Raw genomic sequence first — 23,636 nt, 5'->3', positions numbered from 1 at the left:
ATGTAATTTTACAGTCAAACTTTTTTGGGTGGAGGCTCAAGGAAAAAGAGAAATTTGTGGCTAGCTCTAAGAAAGATGATCTTATTTATTTTGAGAGCATGTACCTAAATTGTGCTTTAATTCTCACCCGTAACTAAAGTTTAGCTATTGCTGGAGTGAAAAATGTGTGTAAGTCAAATTCCAAAGATATCTTCTTCAAATCCTGATATTAGCAAACTCCTAAATGGCACAGAATTCCCTATCTTGGTGTGAATGATCCCATTTGTTTTTGTTAGCTACTAAAATGGAACTCAGAAATGAACAGTTTACATACCAAGACATCCATCCCGGGGACATAGTTGAGGGTTATCATATAGTCTTTTGGAAGATTTGCCACCTAGAGAAACCAAAACCAAAATGAAACAAACAAAATAAAACAAGAATTACATAAGAAAATTCATACATATCAATAAATTGCATTGTTTTTAGAGGTTTTAAGAAAAAGACACACAAACCTTTTTTAATGCAAATTTTTTTTTTTTTTGGACTACAACAGACCTACTAAATTTAATTAACAAGCCCTCCAGGAGATTCTGGTGCATGCCTAAATTTGAGAACTACTGTTATATCTTGATCCTAAAAAATGTCAGTGCAACTTCAAAAGAACAGTGCTATTTTGAATATGCAAATATTTTAGGACTTAAATAATTTAGATACACAGTTTTTGAATCTAAGCAGCATAGGGCTGCTTGACTGAACATTTGAGATGCTTCAAATGTTTGCCTAGCTACTTTTAGAGGCTTTAAAAATTATCTAACATATTTCCATTATTCGTTGTGGCATAGGTGAACCAGCAGAAGATCTGGAATCAGAGAATTTGGATCAAATCTAACCACTCTGTACCCTGTTTTCTCTCATCTGTTTAATGGAGATAAGTGTACCTACATCAAATGGTCATTGTTAAGAACTGAGATAAGTGAATGTGCCAAACACTCAAGCTATGCTTTTTTTTCCTTTCAAATTACTCATTTTATTTTTTTAATTCATTTTTATTGATTTACATTCACATACTATGCAGTCATACAAAGCATACATTCAATTGTTCACAGTACCATTATATAGTTGTGTATTCATCACCCAAATTAATTTTTGAACATTTTCATTACCATACACACAAAAATAATAAGAATAAAAATTAAAGTGAAAAAGAACAATTAAAGTAAAAAAGAACACTGGGTGCCTTTTTTTTTTTTGCCCCCATTTTTCTACTCAATTCATCCATACACTGGACAAAGGGGATTGTGGTCCATATGGCTTTCCCACTCACATTGTCACCCCTCATAAACTACATTTTTATACAATCGTCTTAAGGATTCAAGATAGTTTCAGGTATTTACTGCTAGCTATTCCAATTCATTAGACAAAAAGAGTTGTCTACATTGTGTGTAAAAGTGCCCACGAGAGTGACCTCTCAGCTCCTTTTGGAATCTCTCAGCCACTGAAACTTATTTCATTTCCTTTCACATCCCCCTTTTGGTCAAGAAAATGTTCTCCATCCCACGATGCCAGATCTAGATTCCTCTCCAGGAGTCATATTCCACGTTGCCAGGGAGATTCACTCCCCTGGGTGTCAGATCCCACGTACCGGGGAGGGCAGTGATTTCACCTGCTAAGTTGGCTTAGCTAGAGAGAGAGGGCCACATCTGAGCAACAAAGAGGCATTCAGGAGGAGGCTCTTAGGCACAATTAAAGGGACCCCTAGCCTCTCCTTTGCAGCAAGTCTTCCCAAGGGCAAGTCCTGTAGTAGAGGGCTCAGCCCATCAAACCACCAGTCCCCTATGTCTGTGAGCACATCAGCAACCATCGAGGTGGGGAAGCCCAACACCCCTGCATTCTCCACCAGCTCCTCAAGGGGATTCTGCATATATTTCTCATTTTTTGTTTAATTAACTTTTTTTTTAATTAACTATATAAAAAAATACAGTTAAAAAAACATTTCAAACAAAACCATAACATAACAAGGGAGTGAGAAAAAGACAACTAACCTAAAATAACTGCTTTAAGAAAGTAGTCAAATGATCATTTTATGAACTGAGATGAGGGAATGTGCCAAACACTCAAGCTATGTTTTTTATTGAGAGCTATATTGGCAACCAATTTTCCAGGCATATATCCCAGGAAGTTATGGAGTTCTAGGTTCTTCTAACTCCCTTCCTACAAACAGACCAGCTCCCTCATCTCTACCTTTCTTTTACATCACTGTTAGAATTCCCAGCTGAATAAAAGAGTCAACAGTGGGTTGGTCTATCGGGTCTTAAAACAATATACAGTGTAAAAAAGTGTTGTTTCACCATTACATCCTCAATTCTACCTTGCTTTGCAGTCTTAGGTTCCCCTTCATTCTGTCTCTAACAACTTTATTTTTCCTACAGTAAACAGAGATCATGTGCCTGGTTGCTGAACTAGGTCATCCCTGACAAGTTTCACAGCACAATACACAAGCTTCTTCTTGGTCTTGCCATTAGCTTGTAGAATCTGAGAACAATTCAGTGAGAAAACATTTCAGGCAATGGCATAGGCAGTCAGAGGGGGGCCAAGGTTATAACTGATCCCATTGCGCTCATTACCACATTCCTTTCAGTGGTACCAACTCACACTCATCTCTACCACCCCTTCCTAACCCCCAGATGAGCCACCTGATCTGTCTGGTTGCTCCTTTGCTTTCTCAGTTCACTTGATCATAACAGTAACAGTTTCTAACACTTAATAAATATTTAATATATCCCATGTGCTGTGCTCATTAAGGGCCCATCCAATCCTCAGATCTCTGTGATATCCCTATTTCACAGATAAAGAAATCGAGGCTCAGCAAGGTCAAGCAACTGGACCCAGATTGCATGGCTACCACATGTTAACCATGTGTTAAGTCTGGATTGGAACCTAGGTCTCCCTGACAGCAGAACCCCCATTACACATTTTCACCTACTCTCTGGACACTTATCCGAGGTATTCTCCCCATTAGTGAAGGTCCACCATCATCCCTCCTCATGCCATCCCAGGAAAACAGAATCTTCTCTCCCTAGTGAAAACACATCAGGGATGCCATGGAAGGTCTTTCCCACTTTTTCCATTTACTTTAGGATCACTCTCATGTTCTTTATGCTTAGCCTTCCTCCTCTTGGTCAAACTTACCACCATGCTCCTATAATTCATTTTGTCTTCTGAATTGTCATATCATCTTTGAAAAGCAAAATGACCTAGTTGTTTTATGTCATGTGCTCAGCGTAAGCCCTAGCAGCAAAGACAAAATAAATACCTTTGCAGGTGTGAGCCTGTAATATGAGACCAAGCAGCAACATTCTGTTTCTTTATGAACCAACCATGTAAATTAAAGCTATTTCGGATGGAGAAACATGGCAAGAAATGGCAGGTATTCTGAACACAAATCTAGCCCCTTCTTACAGCATAGTTTACATTATTTAAAAATTTATGTAAATAACAGGATTGATTGAACTAGTTTTCAGAAAACTTAGGACCTGGGTATCTATCTAAAGAACAGAGAAAATGTTAGAGATTCACTGGCCAATATCTTTTTAACAGACTTTATTTTTTAGAGCAGTTTAGGTTTACAGAAAGTAGAGTTCCCTTATATCCTCTGTCCCCTTGCACATAGTTTCCTCTATTATTAATATCTTGCATAAGTGTGGTACATTTGTTTCAATTAATGAGCCATTATTGATACATTATTATTTACTGAAGTCCACAGTTTACATTAGGGTTCACTCTTTGTGTTCCACAGCTCTAAGGGTTTTGACAAATGCATAATGTCGTGTAGCCACCATTACAGTATCAGTGCACCATCTATTCATCCCTTCCCCTTCTCTCCCCAAACCCCTAGCAACCACTGATCACTTTACTATCTCTGTAGTTTTGTCTTTTCCAGAATATCAATATGTAGCCTTTTCAGACTGGCTTCCTTCATTTAGAAATAGGCATTTAAGGTTCCTTTAAGTTTTGGGGGGAGTTTAAAGCTCTTTTTCTTTTCTTTTCTCTCTCTCTCTCTCTTTTTTTTTGATTGCTGAATACTATTGCACTATATGGATATACCACAGTTTTTTTATCCATTTACTTATTGAAGGATATCTTTATCGCTTCCAATTTTTGGCAGTTATGAATAAAACTGCCATAAACATTGTGTGCAGGGTTTTGTGTGTACTTAAGTTTTCCATACATTTTGGGCAAATTCTTAGCACTGCAATTGCTGGATCATGTTTTGGGTAAATACGTAGCATTGCAATTGCTGGTTCATATTATGATCCTATGTTTAGCTTTGTACGTAACTGCCAAACTGTTTTCCAAAGTGGCTGTATCATTTTGCATTCCTACCAGCAAAGAAAGAGTTCCTGTTGCTCCACATCCCCACCAGCATTTGGTATTGTCGGTGTTTTAGATTGTAGCCATTCTAATATATGCATGGTGGCATCTCATTGTTTGGAAATTCCATTTTAGTAGTAATTTATATACAAAGATTGGCTCAAGGAAGTCAAAGAAAGTTTTCAGGAAACTCTCTGACCAAGACACTGAAATCACCATACCTTATTACTTGGAGGATATTTAAGTTTATTTATTGATACTTAATTTCTGATTGGACTGAAAAACAATACTAATTTTGAAAGTATACCATGTATAACAAGTTTTCATATGCAGTCTCTACCACAAGCCCATATAAGTCCATTTTACAGATGAGTACATGGAGGCACAGAGAAGTTAACAGGCATATCTCCAAGGTCACAGGCATCAGGAGTACTGGTGGAGGGAGGAAAAAACCCTGGATCTAGTACTCAGCACAGTTGTCTACAGAAGTCTCCCCATCATCACTTTCCTGGTTTTCTTTGGCTCCTTCCAAAGGAGAGAGAACTAAGGAAGTCAGATGGTAAACTTGTATGGTCACTACATGAATTATTATATTACTTTCTAAGCATTTATATTATATTGAATAGCATCCTGAAAGCACCAATAACTTGTGATAAATTTGGCTTCTCTGATGTATACTGATCATTGGGAAAAGTTCTGTAAAGTAGAGGAAGCCTTTGGCCTGAAACTTGGAAGATGTTCCTTAGAGAAAGCTAGTCTGATGAAAGAGTCAACTGCACAGGGTCTAGAGACACACAGCTAGGGTTGGATCCTGGCCCTTCTTAACCCAGAGAGCTGGGGCAAGTAATTTAATCTACTTAAGACTCGATTTCCGTGTATGTAAAATGGGAATTAAATAGAATGTAGCTACTGGATTTGTAAGGATTAAGTTAAATCACTCATATAATATACTTAATGCTTAGCAAGATGTGTGAGCAAGAATGAGTTTCTATTTTTATTAATTGCAAGTGGGTGGAGCATTCTTAGATAGAGGAAGGGACATATGCAAAGGCAAAGAAATGGGAGACCAGAGACATATAAATCAGACTGCAGGAGATGAAAAAGAAAAAATTAACCACGAAAACCACATAGACAGGGACCTGAATGCCGGGCTAAGGTGGTCAAATGGGAGGCAGTGAGGTTCATGGGAGCAGTTCTACTACCAGAAACCTACAGCAGGTTCCTTTAGCCTTATGCACATTGCTTTGTGTCTGTGGAACTTCCATTCTTCATCTGTAAAATGAAGGGAGTGAACTAGATCATCACTAAAAATTCAGTCTGATTTAACTTTCTTGTAAAAGCTATGGGGCCAAAGTGAATGTGTTTAAGCAGGGAGGAATCAAGATGGTAAATGTAGGAAGATTTGTCTGGAAAGTTGGACTGGAGCAAGAAGAGACTAGAAACAGGGAATGGGTTAGAAGATCATTAAGAAAGTGATGAATTTGTCTTAATTTATATAGAGTCTACAAGCTAGAAAAGCAGAAAGGTGGTCTAGATTCCAGGGAAGATTTCTACTAGTAGGATTAAATGGATGGGGCTACATATTTTTAAAACAAATCTATTCTAGTAAAATAAGTTCAGGGCAAAGTAACAGAACTTAATTGATGGAAAATGTTACCAAACATGAAATTATTCCAATGAGCATGGTTTGGAGTGTGAGGACGTCAGTTACTTGATGATAGGCTAACTTTACTAGATGGAGTCCCATTTGCTGTCTTTTTGGATGTCTTGATGGTTGACCATACTCAAAGACATTGAAAACAGCTCATGGGGAAATAGCATGCAGAATGTGGGAAACTCAACCAAGAAAAAGTCTGCAGGCCCAAAAGATACTGGCTGCATCCCATACCCTGGAGGTATCTGGGCTGTTAGGAGAAAAAGAATTTAAAGCCAGAACTCTTTAAGTCCCCATCCAGATCACTGATCTGAAACATATGGGGTCTCATGAGTCAAACATTTTTGAGGTCCCTAAGTCTCACGAAATAAGTTGCTTAGACATCATTGGCGGGATGCTTACGAATAACTATATTTGAAAAATATACTGTTTGAAGCATAATAAAAATCAGAATTATTCAAAACTGACCATTCTAAGTATGAAAATTTATTAACTAAGGACATTTTATAACTTCCTGTTAAGTTAAACTCTAGGAGTCAAGGATAAATATACCCAACTTAAAAAAAGCACTAGCCACAAGACCAGAAAACTCACGAATTCCTAAGTTCTAATCCTACTTAACTGACTTGTAGACTGACCTTGAAAAGATAAGAGAATAACTGCACCTTTACAGGGTAGGGATGCGACAGTTCCCTACCTTAAAGAAACAATTCGTTTATCTGCTTTGTCATCAATCTTCTTAAAATTTTATCTGGAGATTTTTTTTTCTAGAAAATATTTTCCTATGTTAAAATTGAAATATGATTGACTTTACAGAAACATTTTGTGTTTGGGAAGACCTGAATAAAATTTGTTGAATATTTGAATCAACATCCAACATGTAATACTGTAGATTTTGTCTATGTTAGAAAGTCAGAATATACTACAATTCAAACATATTTTTGAAAACCAAAATGCAAACTCAAAAGTTAGGCAACTCAGTTCAACTTTTTAAAAAAACAGAAGAAAAAAAAACATTTTGAGGAAGACACATCATTACTCAATAGATATTTAAAGATAAAAATATTATTAAAAAGGAAAAAAGCCACATTAATTAAATTCCCCAAATGATATCAAAACATCATCACAAATGAAGGGAACATTTAATAGTAAGAAGAACTAAACACTCAGGAGACAGAACATTTAGTAGGGAGAACTAAAGGTGAAAATTAATTTGAACTATTTGGCGATTTGGATTCCTCCTTACATTAACACTTAGAACCACTGGAAGCTGCAAACCTAATTGTCCCACAGATATGAGTTTTTAAAGATTCATTCATCCTCTTCCCAGATACTTGCCCTTTCTTTAGGTAGGTCTGACTTTGCCATTTAAAACAAGTCTTGCAACATTTTTTAGAAACAAAGCAAAATGTTCTGTAAATGGATGAACTGTTATGCTGAGTAAACATGCCAGAAGGATTTCAAATGAAAACCATGGGGACTGGAGGGGCAGTACAAAGTGTCCAAGAAGAAATTTAAAAAAAAAAAAAAAAATCGACAGTAAAGCCATAAATCATGTGCTTCTGCGACGTGAGAATCACTCCCAAGCAAACAAACTTAAGATTTGTGGGCACAATGCAAGTTGCCACCTAATGCAAAGGCAGAACTGGTAGAGACTGCAAAGGAACTATTTCAATTGCAAAAATTGCTGGGTGCAGAGGGAAGGAGTATTTTCAGCTGAGTTTCTTTCCCTCAAATAAAATGTACCAAGGTTATGCAAGCAAAGCAAAGTTCTCTCATTCTATATCACCTTCTTTAGTCAAAGAATTAGTGAATTATTCCACAAGGTGCAACCTGGAGGCATATTATGAATAAAAAGAATTTTAGAGCTGAAAAGAGCCCCCAAGTTCTCTAATTTAATAGGTATTATCTTTTGGGGGGAGGGAATTACAGACTTCTCTATGAAGCCAATGAAAGCTATGCACCCTCCCCTCAGAAATGCACATAGGCGCATGTAGGCACAACTTGTGTTTCCATGTGACAGGATATGAGGTTTATGAATCTTGGATTCAGAACTACTGATCTTGCCCATGTTCTTCATTTTATGGATCAGGAAATTGAATTCCAGAAAGATTCAGTGATTTGTCCAAGGTCACTCAGCTAAGTAATAGTGCAGCTAGTATTCAAACAAAACAGTATTCCTGCTAATTCAAGATGAATTTGCCCCACCAATCTTTAGAGAAAGTTTGTGATTACTTATATCCATAAAACTCAAAAGTCACTGGTGTTGCAGTTTAAATTGGTAGGACTAATGAATTTCAGGCTAAGGATGGGAACCCATAGCTTCTTTTAAAACATGAAAAGAAAAAAAAGGAAACAACCCAACATTATAAGCATTATCACCTATGCAGAAGTCCTGGTACTTTTATGTAAATAACTATCACCTGGGATGCTAGTCAAAACCATTAAAATTCCTACACCCCATCCCCACAAGTTGGGATTCAATATTTCTATGATGAATCCCTAATATCTGTAATTTTAATAAATACCCCAAGAGATTCTGGATGGATGCTTCTCAGATGAGGTTCCACAGAATTCTGGTTAAAAGCAGTGGCTTTCAAACATTTTTCTTAAGCTGAATATGTTTTTCAAGACAAGTCTTATTTGGAAACCCAGATACGTAAATAAAAGCATACCAGTTTTGTGGGCTCCAAGATAGAGTTTGAAAATCACTGTCTTCAAAGTCAAGGTCCTGGTAATGGGACCAGAAGCTGGGTCTCACCATTCTTGGCTCTCCATTTCCTTATTTATAATAGTTTGCCTAGATTGCTTCTAAGTTCTCTTCCAGCTCCAACATCCTATAATCCTACAAATGCCACTACTATAACCCCTACTAATAGCTAATTCTCAGCAGGCACCACTATGTGCCAGGTACTGTTCTATTAATTACACAGTCCTCACAGTCACTCTAGGAAGTTAAGTACTTTTAATATCTCCACTATACTGATGAGGAAACTGAGGCACAAAGAGTTTATGTGACATTGGCTGTGTTTAAAAATGTATATATACATTCTGTCATTTAATTTATACCACAAAATTGTGAAGGAGGAACTGAGACTTAAAAAGGTAGTTACTTATCCAAGGTCAAAGAGCTCATATTTAAACTGAGGTCTGCCAGATTCCAAAAATTCATTCTCTTAATCAACATATTACCACAGTCTGGGCCTTGTATTATATTATGAAATCTTTTTAATGGCATTCTACTGATATGTTGCTATTATGACCCATCTCCCCAAGTAGAGTATAAATATTCTGTGATTGGGAATTGTGAAGTACATGCTCTAACTGTGCGTGTCTTTATTCAACCAGATGTGATCTTCAGGGTCCTATTTTTTATTAACTTGGATTGTTTTCAAGAAATTATAATCCAAAGAAACCACACTCATTTTCATTAAAGCAACTGTTGAAATTAAATTGTCTTCCCTGAGCCACTTGTTGGAAGAGGGGGAAAAATCTCTTTCTTCAGTTTAATGATTTGACATTTGCCCTAAGAGTGAAGAATTATATTTTACTGTCAATATTAGTATCACTTTTCCAGGTGTCTCTCTTCTTTCTCATCTTATTGATGTTTCTTGCTATTTCTTGTATCAGTTGAGAGGTAAACTGATAATAAGCAGAAGGTTAAAGACCCATGACTGGAGAAACTTGGAGGTGCTTGTTTCACCTACATATGCCACTTGAAAATATCGGTTTGACATTTCACAGGAAATGGTGCTTATTAAGTATTATTTCTCAAACTCAATAACACCTACAAGTAATTTTCCTTAAATACCATGATAATCTTGGATATGCCCAGTCTGTTAGAAACTATCAATCATCTTTTCAACTATGATTCATTGCTTGCATATCTGAAATTTGCTTCCTGGGGCCCTGTAGGCCTCCCCTGCTCATTTCTATTTCCCACTATTGTATCAGCAGCACCATGAGAGCTGTAATTTTTCTGTTGTGACCTGCTTTAAAGATATTTTAAAGACTTATATTAATCAGACATCCTTATGAATCTATACAATATAGATATAACTAGTCATAATAAAAATAAAAAAAGACATTTTGGTCTCTAAACTTTAAGAGAACAGATCATCTGAAGCAGTAGTTCTTAAACCTGGCTTCAGAAATTTGTTAAAATTGCAGATGCCTGGAGCCCCTCCCCTGACCCACTGAAATCAGTTTGTTTTTGGAGTGGGGCCCAACCACCTCTATTTTTAGTAAGTACCCCAGTTGACTGTGAAGTTCACCAAAGTTTGAGAACAATGGAGCACATCATTTCTTCATTCATTTGATAAACATTTAATGAATGCCTTCTACCAGTACACTCAAAATTTAGTATATAAATGCCTATTATCTTTTTAGTATTGTTTCTTGGATCACAACTAACAAGCAACTTTAAGAAAAGGACCATGATCTATATTTCTAAAACATATTTTCCACCTTTCCCCATCCCTATAGCCAACACCCAGGCTGGACATATAGTACAAAAATGTTGTGCTGCTTTTGGTCACCAGCCCCTCAAATAAAACTTGTTCACACATCGTCAGGTGCTACATCAAAGAATACTTTTAAACCTGGGCCCCTTGGATTTCAAGCTAAGGAAACCTGCATAATTTGTCTCTCTCTCTCTCTCTCTGTATGTATTTCTAATTCTGAATTGAGGCTAAGCTAATAAGACTCTGACCATAGTGTATACTCCATGGTAGGAGTATATTGGAAGGAATGAAGTTATTTCAGGATATTTGTCTTTCTTATTACTTTGCTGTATTTTGTTTGGAAAAATTTTTTTATTTGATAAATAAAGTAATTTTAAAATAAAAAACAAACTTGTTTTGAATTTCAGTTATAAAGCCAAAAACAAAAAGAAAATAGGAAATTTACATCAAGAGCAAGGGACAATGAACAGAGGCCCTTCCACTCCATACATAATTAAGTCAACAATTATAGAAAAACACATTTCTTTCTTCTTTCCACATTACAAGCATCATTTCTTCCCTATTCTCACATCACTTCTTTTTTTCTCTAATCAATATTCAAATAACTGACTGTAACCTAACTGGCTATTTTGAAGCAGGAACTTACAAAACTGCTTCTGAAACTTTGTTCATCCTGAAATCACAGGCTGCAGGACAAATGAGCATGTAAATCCTCCCTAGTGTGTGTGAGTTGAGAAAAATGCCTTCCAGATGTTGTATTAAGCCCTCTCTATCACTGCATCTTATGAGAAGCATGGCATGAACCTGAAATGGACCAAAAGGCACCAGTGCAAAAATAGGAGAAAATGGCTTTTCCTAAGGAAAAAGTTTCCATGTGACAAATATGAGAGATTGAGTCCATTCAACATTTGGGCAGCAAATCACTCCTCCAGCTACATTCACTGAGGGAGCAAATGTTCACCCACATGTGACGTGGTCCTCATGCTCTATAAAGGGGAGAGTGGTCATCTCAGATGTCCTTTTGTTAGGCTTGTGAGAGAAGAGCAGCTGGGAAGGCACATGGAGGGGAAATAAGACACACTGAGGAACCCACTAAAGAGATAATGGGGAACAAGGTGGCGTGGCAGAGTCTCCAGTGTCCTGAGAGGAAAGGACCCACAAAGAAACTGAGTCACTGCAGTGGTGTCCAATGGGCCAATTTTGCCAACATATTCTCCAAGACTTTAACTATCTCCTTACCTGTTCTCCATAAACCCTTTAGAATAACTCAATGATTCCCTTCCTTTTCTCGGAAAAATACGTACTTTGGTTTTCAAAAGCCTGATATGTTATCAACAAGTGCACAAAAAAAGTCACAGCTATCGAAAGCGTTCCTTACTTACCAATTTTGTAACGTCTTTCACATCATCAGTCACACGACTCCTGCAGGTCCCTGTAGTTCTGACGAGAGGATTAAACAGGAGCAGTTGAAGATAAATGCAAGTGATAATCCAAGTCTAAATGAAAACAAAAATTGCTTGTTGACCACCCATTAAAATCTCCCATCATTTAAACTATTATACATCTTATGCCTTGCTGTGGAAAAGGCCAATTTACCATAGTCAAAAATATCTTATTTGCTTAAGCATAATTAAATTCTAAGCATTCAAGCCACACTGACCAAATGTTTAAAAAATTCTCAGCTAAAATAAAAAATCTCATTTCAATGATATTATTGCTAACTTTTTGTCAAAAGTTTTCCACAGCCAATTTCTTAATGGCAATTAGGAATGAACTTGTAGGAACATGCAATGGATTTATCATTTAGAATGCCTTCCAATAATCAGGGAATGCATAAAATTCATACCTTAAGGCACCAAAAGAAACTCTCTCTTTTTACTTTAAAAGTAGGCTGTTTGGCATGTAGCAGCATAACTCTTGAGCAATGTTTTAACCCAATAGTCTAAAATAGTACAACAAGTTAAAATGAGGGAGAAAGTTATATTTTTAGATCCAGGACAGAATTTAATCCCATTTAATCATTATTTTGAATTAAAGCTTTTTAAACATTTAATAAGGAAAAATATTTTCTTAGCCAATAAGAAGACATTCTTAAAACTTACCAGGAAGTAATAACTTCCTTTTATAAACCTGATATATAACTATATAGATATACCTTTGAAAATGAGCCCTTTCTACCATGTGTTAGTTTTATGCATGATTTAATTTCCCTTATTATACTATACTTTAGGTTCTTAAGAACTTGGTTATCAGACTTCTTTTGGTATCTTTACAACACTTAATGCAGCACCTTGCACATAAAAAGCCCTGAATAAATATTTGCTGGATGAATCAGTGGGCAAGGTAAAAAAAAAAAAAATAATGTAATGTTCAAATTTAATAAGCCATTTATTTAGCACCTACTATGAGACAGGTGCTATACACTAGTCACTAGGGAAACAAAGATGATGAAGGCACCCTTGAAACTTGGAGGCAGGTAAATAAATTAACAAGCACGCCCTGTGATAAATGCTTTGAGAACGTGGAGGAGGAAGCAATTAATCAATTAACCTTAAGGAGGAGAACCCATGGTAGGATGACAGTGCCAAGAAAAGCTGGAGAGAGAAGTTGAGTCTCGATGCAATTTGGAGGACAAGGAGTTTCCAAGAGTCGGCAAAGAAGGGAAGAGCATTACAGGAAAAATAAACAGCATGAGCAAAGGCATGGAGATGTGAAGATAAATAAAATCTGTGGGATTTCTTTTATGAGCTATCAGTTGCTTATATCATCTTAAAATTACATAAAAGCTCAGCTGCACAAGGCTGGCAATCTTTCCTATTTGTGTAGCTTGGATCCGATTATTATTTCCAATTAATAACTAGAATTTACACTGGAACAAATAATGATTATCACTTGCTAAATTTCTAAGACCACAATGCTTCCTATATGGATACAGTGGCTTGTAAACAAAATTAAAAACCTTTTTATTGGGTTTTAACAATCAATCTGTAGTGCTTTACCATTATGGTCTATTTTAGCAGTAATCCTTCTTCATTTCATTTAAGGCTATTCTGAATACTGTGGGGTCACCTCTCTATTATGCACATTATTAAATATCTGTAACTTATAAATAAAGTCTTAAGGAATTTAGAAAAGAATGAGCATGAGGAGGGGCTTGTTAAAATCTTAAGTATTGCCATGGTCTGCTTCGAGAATTTCTATTGCAGATGTGGAAAAGCAATTCTATCAGCTCACCCAGATTTGATTAGACTCTGGGGGAGTGACTCAGAATAGCCAAACTCGCTACAGAAAATGGAATCAGAATATAATGTATTAATGTACAAGGGTGAAACACAACGTCAAACAAACTGAAATCCTACGTTGGCTGATCAGCACATTTTCTTCTAGTCTATAAGGAATTTGGCAAAGGAGGTCAACGTATCACCAGCAGAAGATCTTTTGGTAAGTGAAGAATCATATCAAAGAGAATTAGCTGACCTTGTTCACCACATAATAAACCCTGAGGCGTTCTTACCACACATCAAACACTTTGGGATTAAACACTGCACTAGTTTTGACACCTGTTTCCCTGGGACCACAATGAAGGCTATAGTTGTAAACAATTCCTGTTTGGGAGATTCTTCTTTTTGACCAATCCCAACATAGAAAATATCCTCTATTACCATAGTCTTCCTTCATATGCGTAAATATAATTGATGAAACTCCAGCTTTCTTTTATATCATCATTTCTAAGACCTAACTCCCCCTTGAAATATATTTCTCCAAGACTATATTTCCTGATATGGAAAAAGAAAAAAAGACTGCCCTGTAGGCTATGGTGAAGAGAGACTTGAGAGTAACAACAGGTAGAAACACAAAGACCAGCTAAAGGTTAGTTATTGCTTTATTTATAAAATCCAAGTAAGAGAAGTTTGTAGCAATGCCTTGACCAAAAGTGTTTAGATCCTGGATGTCTTCTGAATGCTAAGCATATCCTGACAGTTGGAAGGTAACTGGAGAGAAGGAAGTCAAAGGTGACTCCAAGGGTTTTGGCCTGAGCAACCAGAAAGACAGTGCTGTCATCAACTGAAATGGGGAAGGTCGCGGATAGAGAAGGTTTGGGGCAAGATCGGTAGTTAAGTTTGCACGTGTTCAGTTTGAAATGTTATTGAGATATCCCAGTGATGATACCAGATGACTATCTGTATCCAGCATTGAGGAAAGAGTTTGGGCTGGAGATATAAACTTGATAATCTTTGAAATATAAATGGAATTTTAAGCCAATGAGTGGATAGCATCACCAAGGGACTAAAAACAGAAAATAGAAAAGAACCAAGGACTGTGTCCCAGGGTGCTCCACTCTTAAGAGGCTTGACAGAAGAGTCAGAGTCTGCAAAGGAGCCTGAGAGGAAGAAGGCAGAGGTGTAGGAGGAAGCCATGTGAAGGATGTATGTTAAGGAAAAGGGGGTCACACTATGTGAAATGCTGCTTGTAGGTCAAGTAAATTTGAGAAATAAAAATCGACCACTGGACTTAGCACGATGGAGGTCTCTGGTGACACTGACAAGAGCATTTTTATTGAAGCAGGGTGAGGGTAAAAGCCCGACTGGAGTGGGTTTAAGGGAGCATAGAAGGATTTAATTAGAAACAGTGAATATAAACCGCCCTTTTGAAGAGTTTTTTCTGCAAAAAGAAAGGGGAGCAAATATAAAAACAAAAATAAAAACAAAGTGGGGTGGTAGTTGGAGGGAATTGGGAGTAAAGAGAGTTTTATTTGTGAGATGGTAGAAATATCAGGATGACCATATGCTTACTGGGATGCTCCAGCAGAGAAGGAACAATTGGTGATATAGGTCAGGGGAGAGAGAACTGCTTGAGCTATGTCCTTGGGTGAAAAGAAGTTCCCAAGTAGAGGGCCTGGCTTTAAATAATTAGAGTAAGGATAATTCATCAATATGACCAGGCAGGATTTTAGAATATGTGAATGCAGATATGATGCTGGTGTTTGTGGTACAGCACAGTGAATAAAGGCTACCATTTAATGAACATTTATGTACCAAGCACTTTGCATATATTATAACAAAATTTAAGTTTTACCTATTCTCGGGGAGATTCAACAACTGATGCACAGAGAGATTCAACAACTTCTAAATGATGAAATTAGGATAAAAACCCTGGTCTGTCCAATTCTAAATCCTGTGTTCTTCTCTACTCCATATAGTACCACCAGAAGTCTGTTGGATCATTTGAGAAAACGTCCCAAGTATCTCTCTAAAACATTAAGTAATGATTTTGAAAATACCAAGTGTTATGAAGATGAGTTTGTTCCATATTCCATGCCATAGCTGAATTTCTACTTTATTCAGGTAATTATTATACTTTAAAATATTGTTCTTTGATAGTTTCTTAAAATGTTAAGGCAGACTTCTGTAATAATTGCAAACTACGACTTCACCATGGCTGCATCAATATTTTTTTGCAACAATTACATACAAACATCTATAAATATATGATTGTGTTCATTTTATAGGAATCTGGTCATGGCTAAAATTAAAACTATATTAACTTAATAAATCTTCAAATATCCCTGACAAATATGTATTCCTTGAATATTTTACTTTAAAGGTATTAAATGAACTCACACTACAATTTTATTTTGCATATAAAAAGATATTTTTGCTACTGTTAAGGAATATTTCATAAAATTCAACAATTCACTCTGGCATAGCTAAAGGTTAGGAACAATCAAAATAGAAATATACTGAGAAGTCTGCACAGCAGTAATACTTCCTTAATCAGCATTCTCAGGAGAAGGCTGAAATGCAGCGCTTACTTCTTTATATGGAAAAGAAGTTTTCAGTGTTAATTATTCTATACAGAAATCTTTCTAAAATATAGTACACATACTTCTCTGATTGCTTAAACACTGGGTAGAAAGATTAAACTTTGCTTATCTTTGATGGTTCAAGTTCTTCAAATAAAGGGAAGACTTGAAAAGCATCTCAGTGTGTAGTTTTAACTGCCCTCTCCTCCAAGTAGCTCCAAATTACTGTACTTATCTGAATGACTGTTTTTAAAAGTTTTATTTTAGTTTTCTTTGTTGTTTGTTTTTTCAGTTTCCCTGTTTCTCCTAGACTGTCAGATCATTACTTGCAGCGTACTTTTACTGCTAACGTGCTTCTCTGCGGTTTCATCTAGTCTTGAAGGCAAGCAAAGTACACGGTCCATTATAGGAGCTGGCAGTAGGCAAAATAACAGCCCCCAAAGATGTTCACGTTCTAATCCTTGGAACCTAGGAATATGTTGCCTTTCGGAAGAAAAAGGACTTTGCAGAGGTGATTAAGTTAAAGGCCTTGAGATGGGAAGATTATCCTGGATTCTCTGGGCGAATCTAATCACATGAGTCTTTAAAAATAGAGAACCGTTCCCAGTGGTCAGAGAGAGATGGAATGATGGAAGAAGGGTTAGAGAGATATCACACGAGAAGAACTTGACTTCCCAGTGCTGGCGTTGAAAAGGGAGGAAGGGGGCCTCTAAAGCTGGAAAAGGCAAGGAAAGGGGTGCTCTCCTAGAGCCTTGAGAAAGGAACACAGCCCCACTGTCACCTTGATTTTAGCCCAGTAAGCCCTATTTTGGACATCTGACCTCCAAAACTGTAAAATAATACACTTGTTAATGTTTTAAATGACTAAACGTGTGGTAATTTGTTACAGCAGCTACAGAAAGTTAAAACAGACCTCAATAAACGTACTTTCTGAATGAATTAATGAATGCATGGGGTAGTGACATGATGTTCAAGATGTACCTGGTGAGGAGAGTAAGCTGTCTCTCCCAGGATTCTGAGCCACTAATTCATGCTTCAAGCAAAGATGCTCAGCATTTTTCTTTTTTTTTTTCCGTTTATTTGTTCATGTTTCTGGGTAAGATTTCATTTGAACAAAGGTTTCCAAGAGCAAAGAAAAAAAACACACACAAACTGTTGGTGTGATGGGCAGAATATAGAAAGTGGATCCAGAACTCTGAGTCCCTTACGTACAGCCCCAACAATCCACTTAATCCCTCTGAGAATCAGTTTATCAGCCTATAAAATGAGAATAGGAATAATTTTTACTACACCCACCTCATGAACTGGTCATAAGAAACAAATGAAAAACTTTACAATGGGTGATCTGCAGTGGCTTATGGGTTTGGGATCGGCTATGAAACCAGGGACACAAGTGTTTCAGAAAGTTTGAAAGAAACAGTCGGAGAAAGGACTTTATAGAGTAAAGCTTCCAGGAACAAAGGGCATGACCTTTAGTACGTGGTTATTTTCACACTGATTTGGGGTTCGGATGCTTTTTTCAATTTATTTCCTAGTTCTCAGCTGTGTTTGTTAGTTTTGTTTAACAGACAACTGACTTCCAATTAAATGGGGTGTTCCAATATATCAACAAAAATACTTATCTTTGTTTTCTCTCTCTTCCTCTTTCTCCAACTTCTGGAAACTCCAACAAGGGCATACGAGTGCCTAAATGTGTGGGCATGGGCAAACACACGCAAGCACACACCCTAATGGAGATACAATCCTGAAGCAAGATGTCCCTGCATTTGTGACTTCTGCTCTAAAATGTATCTTTTCAGTTTGGGTAATCATCTCACCGTTTTCTTCTGTAACATTCTCTGCTTCTGCATATGACATTTTTCTTTGGCTACTTTGTTTTAGCATCGTACGACTTTTCTCTCTAGGTCACGCTCATTGTGTGATAACCTCTCATTTCATGATAACCTTTCATTGCACAGACACATTAAACTAATCTTGTGGGCAGTTCTAAAATTTTCATTTAGAGCCAAGCTCAAAAAGTGACCCCAACATGGCTCCCCCACAACACACAAAACTCCAATAACCTTTCATTGCCAGAACTTGCCTTCAAATTATGTAGATGATGAAAAAACTAATAAGAAATCAGTATGCATAGTTAGGACTAACGCATGCAATTCTAACAGTCCTAATGGAGAGAAGTAATAAAGACTAAAATTCATGCTCAATAGTAAATGACAGATAAAGCAGGGCCTTTCCTGGGAGTGGATTTTAACAATAGCAGATAATGCCAGAAATGTACTTTAAAAGAAGGAAGAAAAAAAAAAAGTTACAGGAAGATGAGGCCAAAGACCCTAAAGACAAAGGTCACACCTCATTCTTATCTTTGTTGAGAACCAACATCAGACTACCATGGAAGACTCACCCACTCATCAATTCCTCCAGAAGAAAAGAGCCTTCTTTACAAAAAAAAGCCACATACCAGGAAAAGAAGCTGCAAAGCACCCCTAAAGCAAGCTATTTACTTAATCTGAACATGTGTTATAACACAGAAGTTAGGTTGCAGACTCCTTTCCTTTAGTGGAAATTAACATGCACGCAGTCCAAAAACATCAGGGAAACATATGCTGTTCAAGAAACCAGATTTGAATCTTACAAAAGTTGAAAAACATAAACTCTTTTCTCTATATGAATGTGAAAAGCAATTAGGAAATATCCATTGCCAGGGTCCACATTACAGTCTTCACAAAGTTGAAAAAGTAGCCGAGTGTCTGTGTAGCTCATTTTCTTTATGCACAGACCTACAAAATGGTATTGACCGCCCTGAACAAAACAGCAGCTGCTGCCAAAACAACATTCATCTTCTTTTTAATCTCACATGCCAGCCAGCAAAGCAGGCAGTTCCCTTGCAGCCCAATGTGCTTTGGAAGACAGCCAACCAGTTCAGCTACCCACAGCTAGGAAAGCAAGTTACCAAGATACAGGTACTGTAATTAGTCCTGAGTTCAGGTCTTCTGAGGTCATACGAACCAAATCCTTTAAAAAATAATCTAAAGTCAATCAACAACAAGATCCTGCTTTGGTAAATAGCCAAATATTTAATTTCATAAGATTTCTTCCTTTTATTGCTTCCTTCCTTTTATTTCTTAAAAACTTAACCTTTAAGGATAGCACAATACTATGTGATGGTAGCAGAATATTGTAAGTGTAATGAACAAAGCTAAGTGTGAATATGGTTGAAAGAGGAAGGCTAGGAGGATGTATGACACCAGAAGGAAAGCTAGAGGATAAAACTGCAACTGTATAACTCAGCAAAAACTACAGTGGACAATGATGGTGATTAAACATAGAAATATAAGAAAGTTTTTACATGAGGGAAAACAAGTGAATGTCAACATTGCAAGGTGTTGAAAATGGGATGGCATATGGGAAAAAATACAATCAATGAAAACTAGGGTCTATAATTAACAATAACATTGTAATATTCTTCTATTAATTGTAACAAAGGCAATACACCAAAGCTAATGTCAACAAAGGGGAATATAAGGGAGGGGTATGGGAATCTTGTTGTTTTTGCTGTTTCTCCTTTTTTATTTTATTTTATTTTGTTTTTGTCCTCTTCTTTTTTTGTGGAAGACATGGAAATGTTCGTATTTCTATAGATTGTGGTGGTGGAAGCATAATTATGTGATTATACTGGGAGCTACTGATTGTTCAATAGGATAGACCGCATGATGGGCGAATAAAACTGTTTAAAAAATAAACAGAAAGATACAAGTGCTGGAGAAGGTGTGGAGAGAGAACTATACCTATTCACTGTTGGTAGGGAAGTAGAATGGTGCAGCCCCTCTGGAGGACAGTATGGTGGTTCCACAGGAGGCTAAGTATAGGGTTGTCATATGATCCTGCAACCCCGTTATTTGGTATATGCTTAGAAGAACTGAAAGCAGGGACCCGAATAGGCATTTACACACTTGTGCTTATGGCAGAAGTATTCACGATTTGTAATGAATGGAGGTGGCCTAAGAGTACATCCATGGGTGAACCTAAGGGAGAACTATGGTGAATACATAAAAGGAATGCTGAGCAGCTTCAAGAAGGAATGAAGTCTTGAGGCATGCAAATAGGTGAATGAAGCCTGAGGACATTCTGTTGAGTGAAATATGCCAGAAATGAAAGGATAAATATTGTAATTTCTTTATATTTATATTACATATTTATAGTTTATATTTATATTATATTTTCACTAATATAAACTAACTATAATGAGCATATGCTGAGAATTGAATTTGAGAGCATAGGTTATCAGAGGATCAAACACGGGCAGAGATTGGGCAATCAATGATGCAGGAAAACAGAATGTTCCATAACGCTTTTTGTAAAGGTTCCTAGATTATAAGCTCCTATAGCAGTCACATCTATTTCTGAATTTTAACTGTTATTTAAGAGATTTTTATTTGGTACAAAATTTATATTCTCTGTAGCACACTACCGAATTTAACCTGTATGGTCAGTTTATTTAAACAATATAAATACATGGAACCTAGAATAGGGAAAGACATCTTGTTATTCTGTATAGGTTAATGTGATACCCTGATGTACCCCAGAGTATTTTGGACAGAAAATAAAAAAGAATCTGTGAAGTCCCCTTGAGGGACTGGGAAAAAATGTGGAAATATTAAACTTCCTCATCTGGGGAATTCCTGATATACCTACAAGCATTAGGAACTCCCAATTTAATAAGTCAAGCCCTTGACCTTGGGACTTGCCCTTATGAAATGGATTCCTACAAAGGAGAGGCTAAGCCTACTTATTATTATGTCTAAGAGTCACCCCCAGAGAACCTCTTTTGTTGCTCAGATGTGGCCTCTCTCTCTCAGACAACTCTGCAAATAAACTCATTATCCACCCCACTACATGAGTCATGACTCCCAGGGGTGTAAACCTCCCTGGCAGTGAGGGACAGGACTCCCAGGGATGAGCCTGGCTCTGGCATCATGGGATTGAGAAAACCTCCTTGACCAAAAAGGGCAAAAGAAATGAAACAACATAAAGTTTCAGTGGCTGAGAGAACTCAGAGTTGAGAGGTCAATCTGGAAGTTACTCTTATGCATTGTATAGATTTTCCTTTTTAGTTTCTAGTGTATTAGAATAGCTAGAAGGAAATACCTGAATCTGTTGAATGGTAATCCAGGATCCTTGATTCTTGATGATAATTGTATAACTATATAGCTTTTATCATTAGACCATGTGACAGTGAGAGCCTGATGACTGACACTCTGTTTACCCAGTATATGGGCAGATGAGTAATAAAATAATGGCAAAAAATATATAAATAATAGGGGAGTATAACAGGTAGGGGATGGTTTGGGTATTCTTTTTTATTTCTATTTTTTCCTTTATTTTGGAGTAATGAAAATGTTCTAAAATTGATTGTGGCAATGAATGAACAACTGTATGATGATACTGTGAGCCATTGATTTTATACTTTGGATGGATTATATGGTGTGTGAATATATCTCAATAAAATTGCATTTAAAAAAATCAATTGACCATTAAAAAATTACTATTAAACATTAAAGAAAATACCTAATAATCCCACACAGACTCAAATTAAAATCTAACGATGGGCCAGTAATCTCAAAGAGACAAAGGAAACACCAATCAGATTTGTTTGATTTTTAAACTTTACTGCTATCCATAAGGCGGGCATTAACAGGATAGCTAAGTAAAAAAATCAAACCTACTTGACGTCCAAACTGGTGCACTAAAATCTTGATGATTCCCTTCCACCTCTCTCCATGTAGATCCTTTTGTTAATAATTGAAATTAAAATATTTTCAAATATGGTGATCACTAGAATATGTAGTGAAAAAAAGTATATGTTTTCGTAACAAAAACTGAATATCCTACAAAGGAATTGCTTAATATAAAAAGGCAAACAGTGGCTTTAATGTAAAAGGGGGAATTTAAAGATTTCAAGGTAATCAATCAATGGGGAAAAATGGGGGAAAAAACTCACCCCATAACAGTCAGTCCTTGTGCTATATGTAAATGCTATTGAAAGGGAAATGACTCACTGTATATTGCGCTCCTGCTAAGGGCGAGGTATAGGATGAGCAGTGTGCAGGTATCATTTTATATAATCCTCCCAGGTAGATATTATTATCCCATTTTGCACATGAGTAAAACAAGACTCAAAATGATTAAGTAACTTGCTTATGGCCACCCTGCTAGTAAATTAGCCAGCTCGATTTGAAACAAGACCTATGCTGAAAAGAAAAATGCTGAGCCAACTAGATAATAAAAATGATTTTTCTTTATATTTAATGAACTACTGAATTTTATTCAAAATGCCTATGCTGTGGAAGGCATCAAGTTCCCTTTAACTGAATCAGTTTCTAATTGAAGGCACAATGTCAAGTTATTACCAAGCTGAAGTAAACAAGTACTGCAGGTAAATCAAATTACACCTAACTGTAGCTTTAAAAAAATTACATAGCTAGAGGATGGGGAGAAACCCCAAAAGTAAAGTGATAGTTGTTCCTCTGATAAAAACAAAATTGGGTGTTTTCAAATTTTTAATAGCATTATACCAAGAACCTCTATTCATTCAAAAAACATAAAATTATTGAATGCCTAATAAATCAATAAGTCAAAGACACATTTTGCTAGGTGATTTGGATGTTATCTTAAAGCCGTTGAAGGATTTTGATCAGCAAGTGTCAAGGTCTGACTTATTTCTGAAAGGTTCATGGGACATCAAAATGAAGGATGGACTGGGGAGCAACAAGCCTGGGGGCTATTGCAATATTCCAGAATGGACCTGATGGCGGCCTCAACTAGCGGAGCAGCAGGGAATGCAGAGAAGCAGATAAGTTGAAGAAGTCATGGAAGGAGAATGGAAAGAAAGTGGGTGGGGCGAGATAGGGGGGAAGTCACAAATGACTTCCAGGTTCCAGTTTGGGCGACCAGGTAAATGGTAGTGCTATTCTCTGAGCCAGGAAAAATGTGGGTGGGAAGAGGTGGCAGCTGGAAATTTGGAGTCATCTCTAAAAACCCTGGAGAATACCACCATTTAAGGAAGGGAAAGAATGATTTGCAAAGGAGATGAGAGAATGTGAAGTCAAATTAATGGGAGGCAAACCAGCTGACTGTGAGATACTGCAAGCCAATGGAAAAGAAAGCATTAAGGGGAAGACATGATCAACAAAACAGGCACTAGACGATGTCAACACGAGGATTGTGGAAGAGTTTCTAATGGAGTTGACCTTGATGAGGACAGTTTCCATGGAGCGGTGGATCTAGAAGTTAGACCCCTGTGGACAGAGGGAGGGGAGGGATATATGGGTGTATCAGTAGCTTAGAATATTTCATTAGCAACTGG

At 36.9% G+C, this 23,636-nt stretch overlaps 1 protein-coding gene across 2 annotated transcripts in view; it reads right to left on the bottom strand.

The window, feature by feature from the left end:
• The window catches only part of KITLG (KIT ligand), a 92,774-nt gene that overhangs the window by 47,692 nt on the left and 21,446 nt on the right, over positions 1-23,636 (bottom strand). For both annotated transcript variants that reach the window (XM_037846814.1, XM_037846813.1), the window contains exons 2-3: positions 11,853-11,966; positions 314-376 (exon numbers count right to left, since the gene is read on the bottom strand). In XM_037846814.1, coding sequence (XP_037702742.1) covers positions 314-376; positions 11,853-11,966 — 177 coding nt within the window. The remainder of the gene's footprint in view (positions 1-313; positions 377-11,852; positions 11,967-23,636) is intronic.

The sequence above is a fragment of the Choloepus didactylus genome, chromosome 8 (assembly GCF_015220235.1).
Source record: "Choloepus didactylus isolate mChoDid1 chromosome 8, mChoDid1.pri, whole genome shotgun sequence".
NCBI lineage: Eukaryota > Metazoa > Chordata > Mammalia > Pilosa > Megalonychidae > Choloepus > Choloepus didactylus.
Note: the sequence above shows the minus strand (reverse complement) of the source record. Positions and strands in the feature narration are given on the sequence as shown.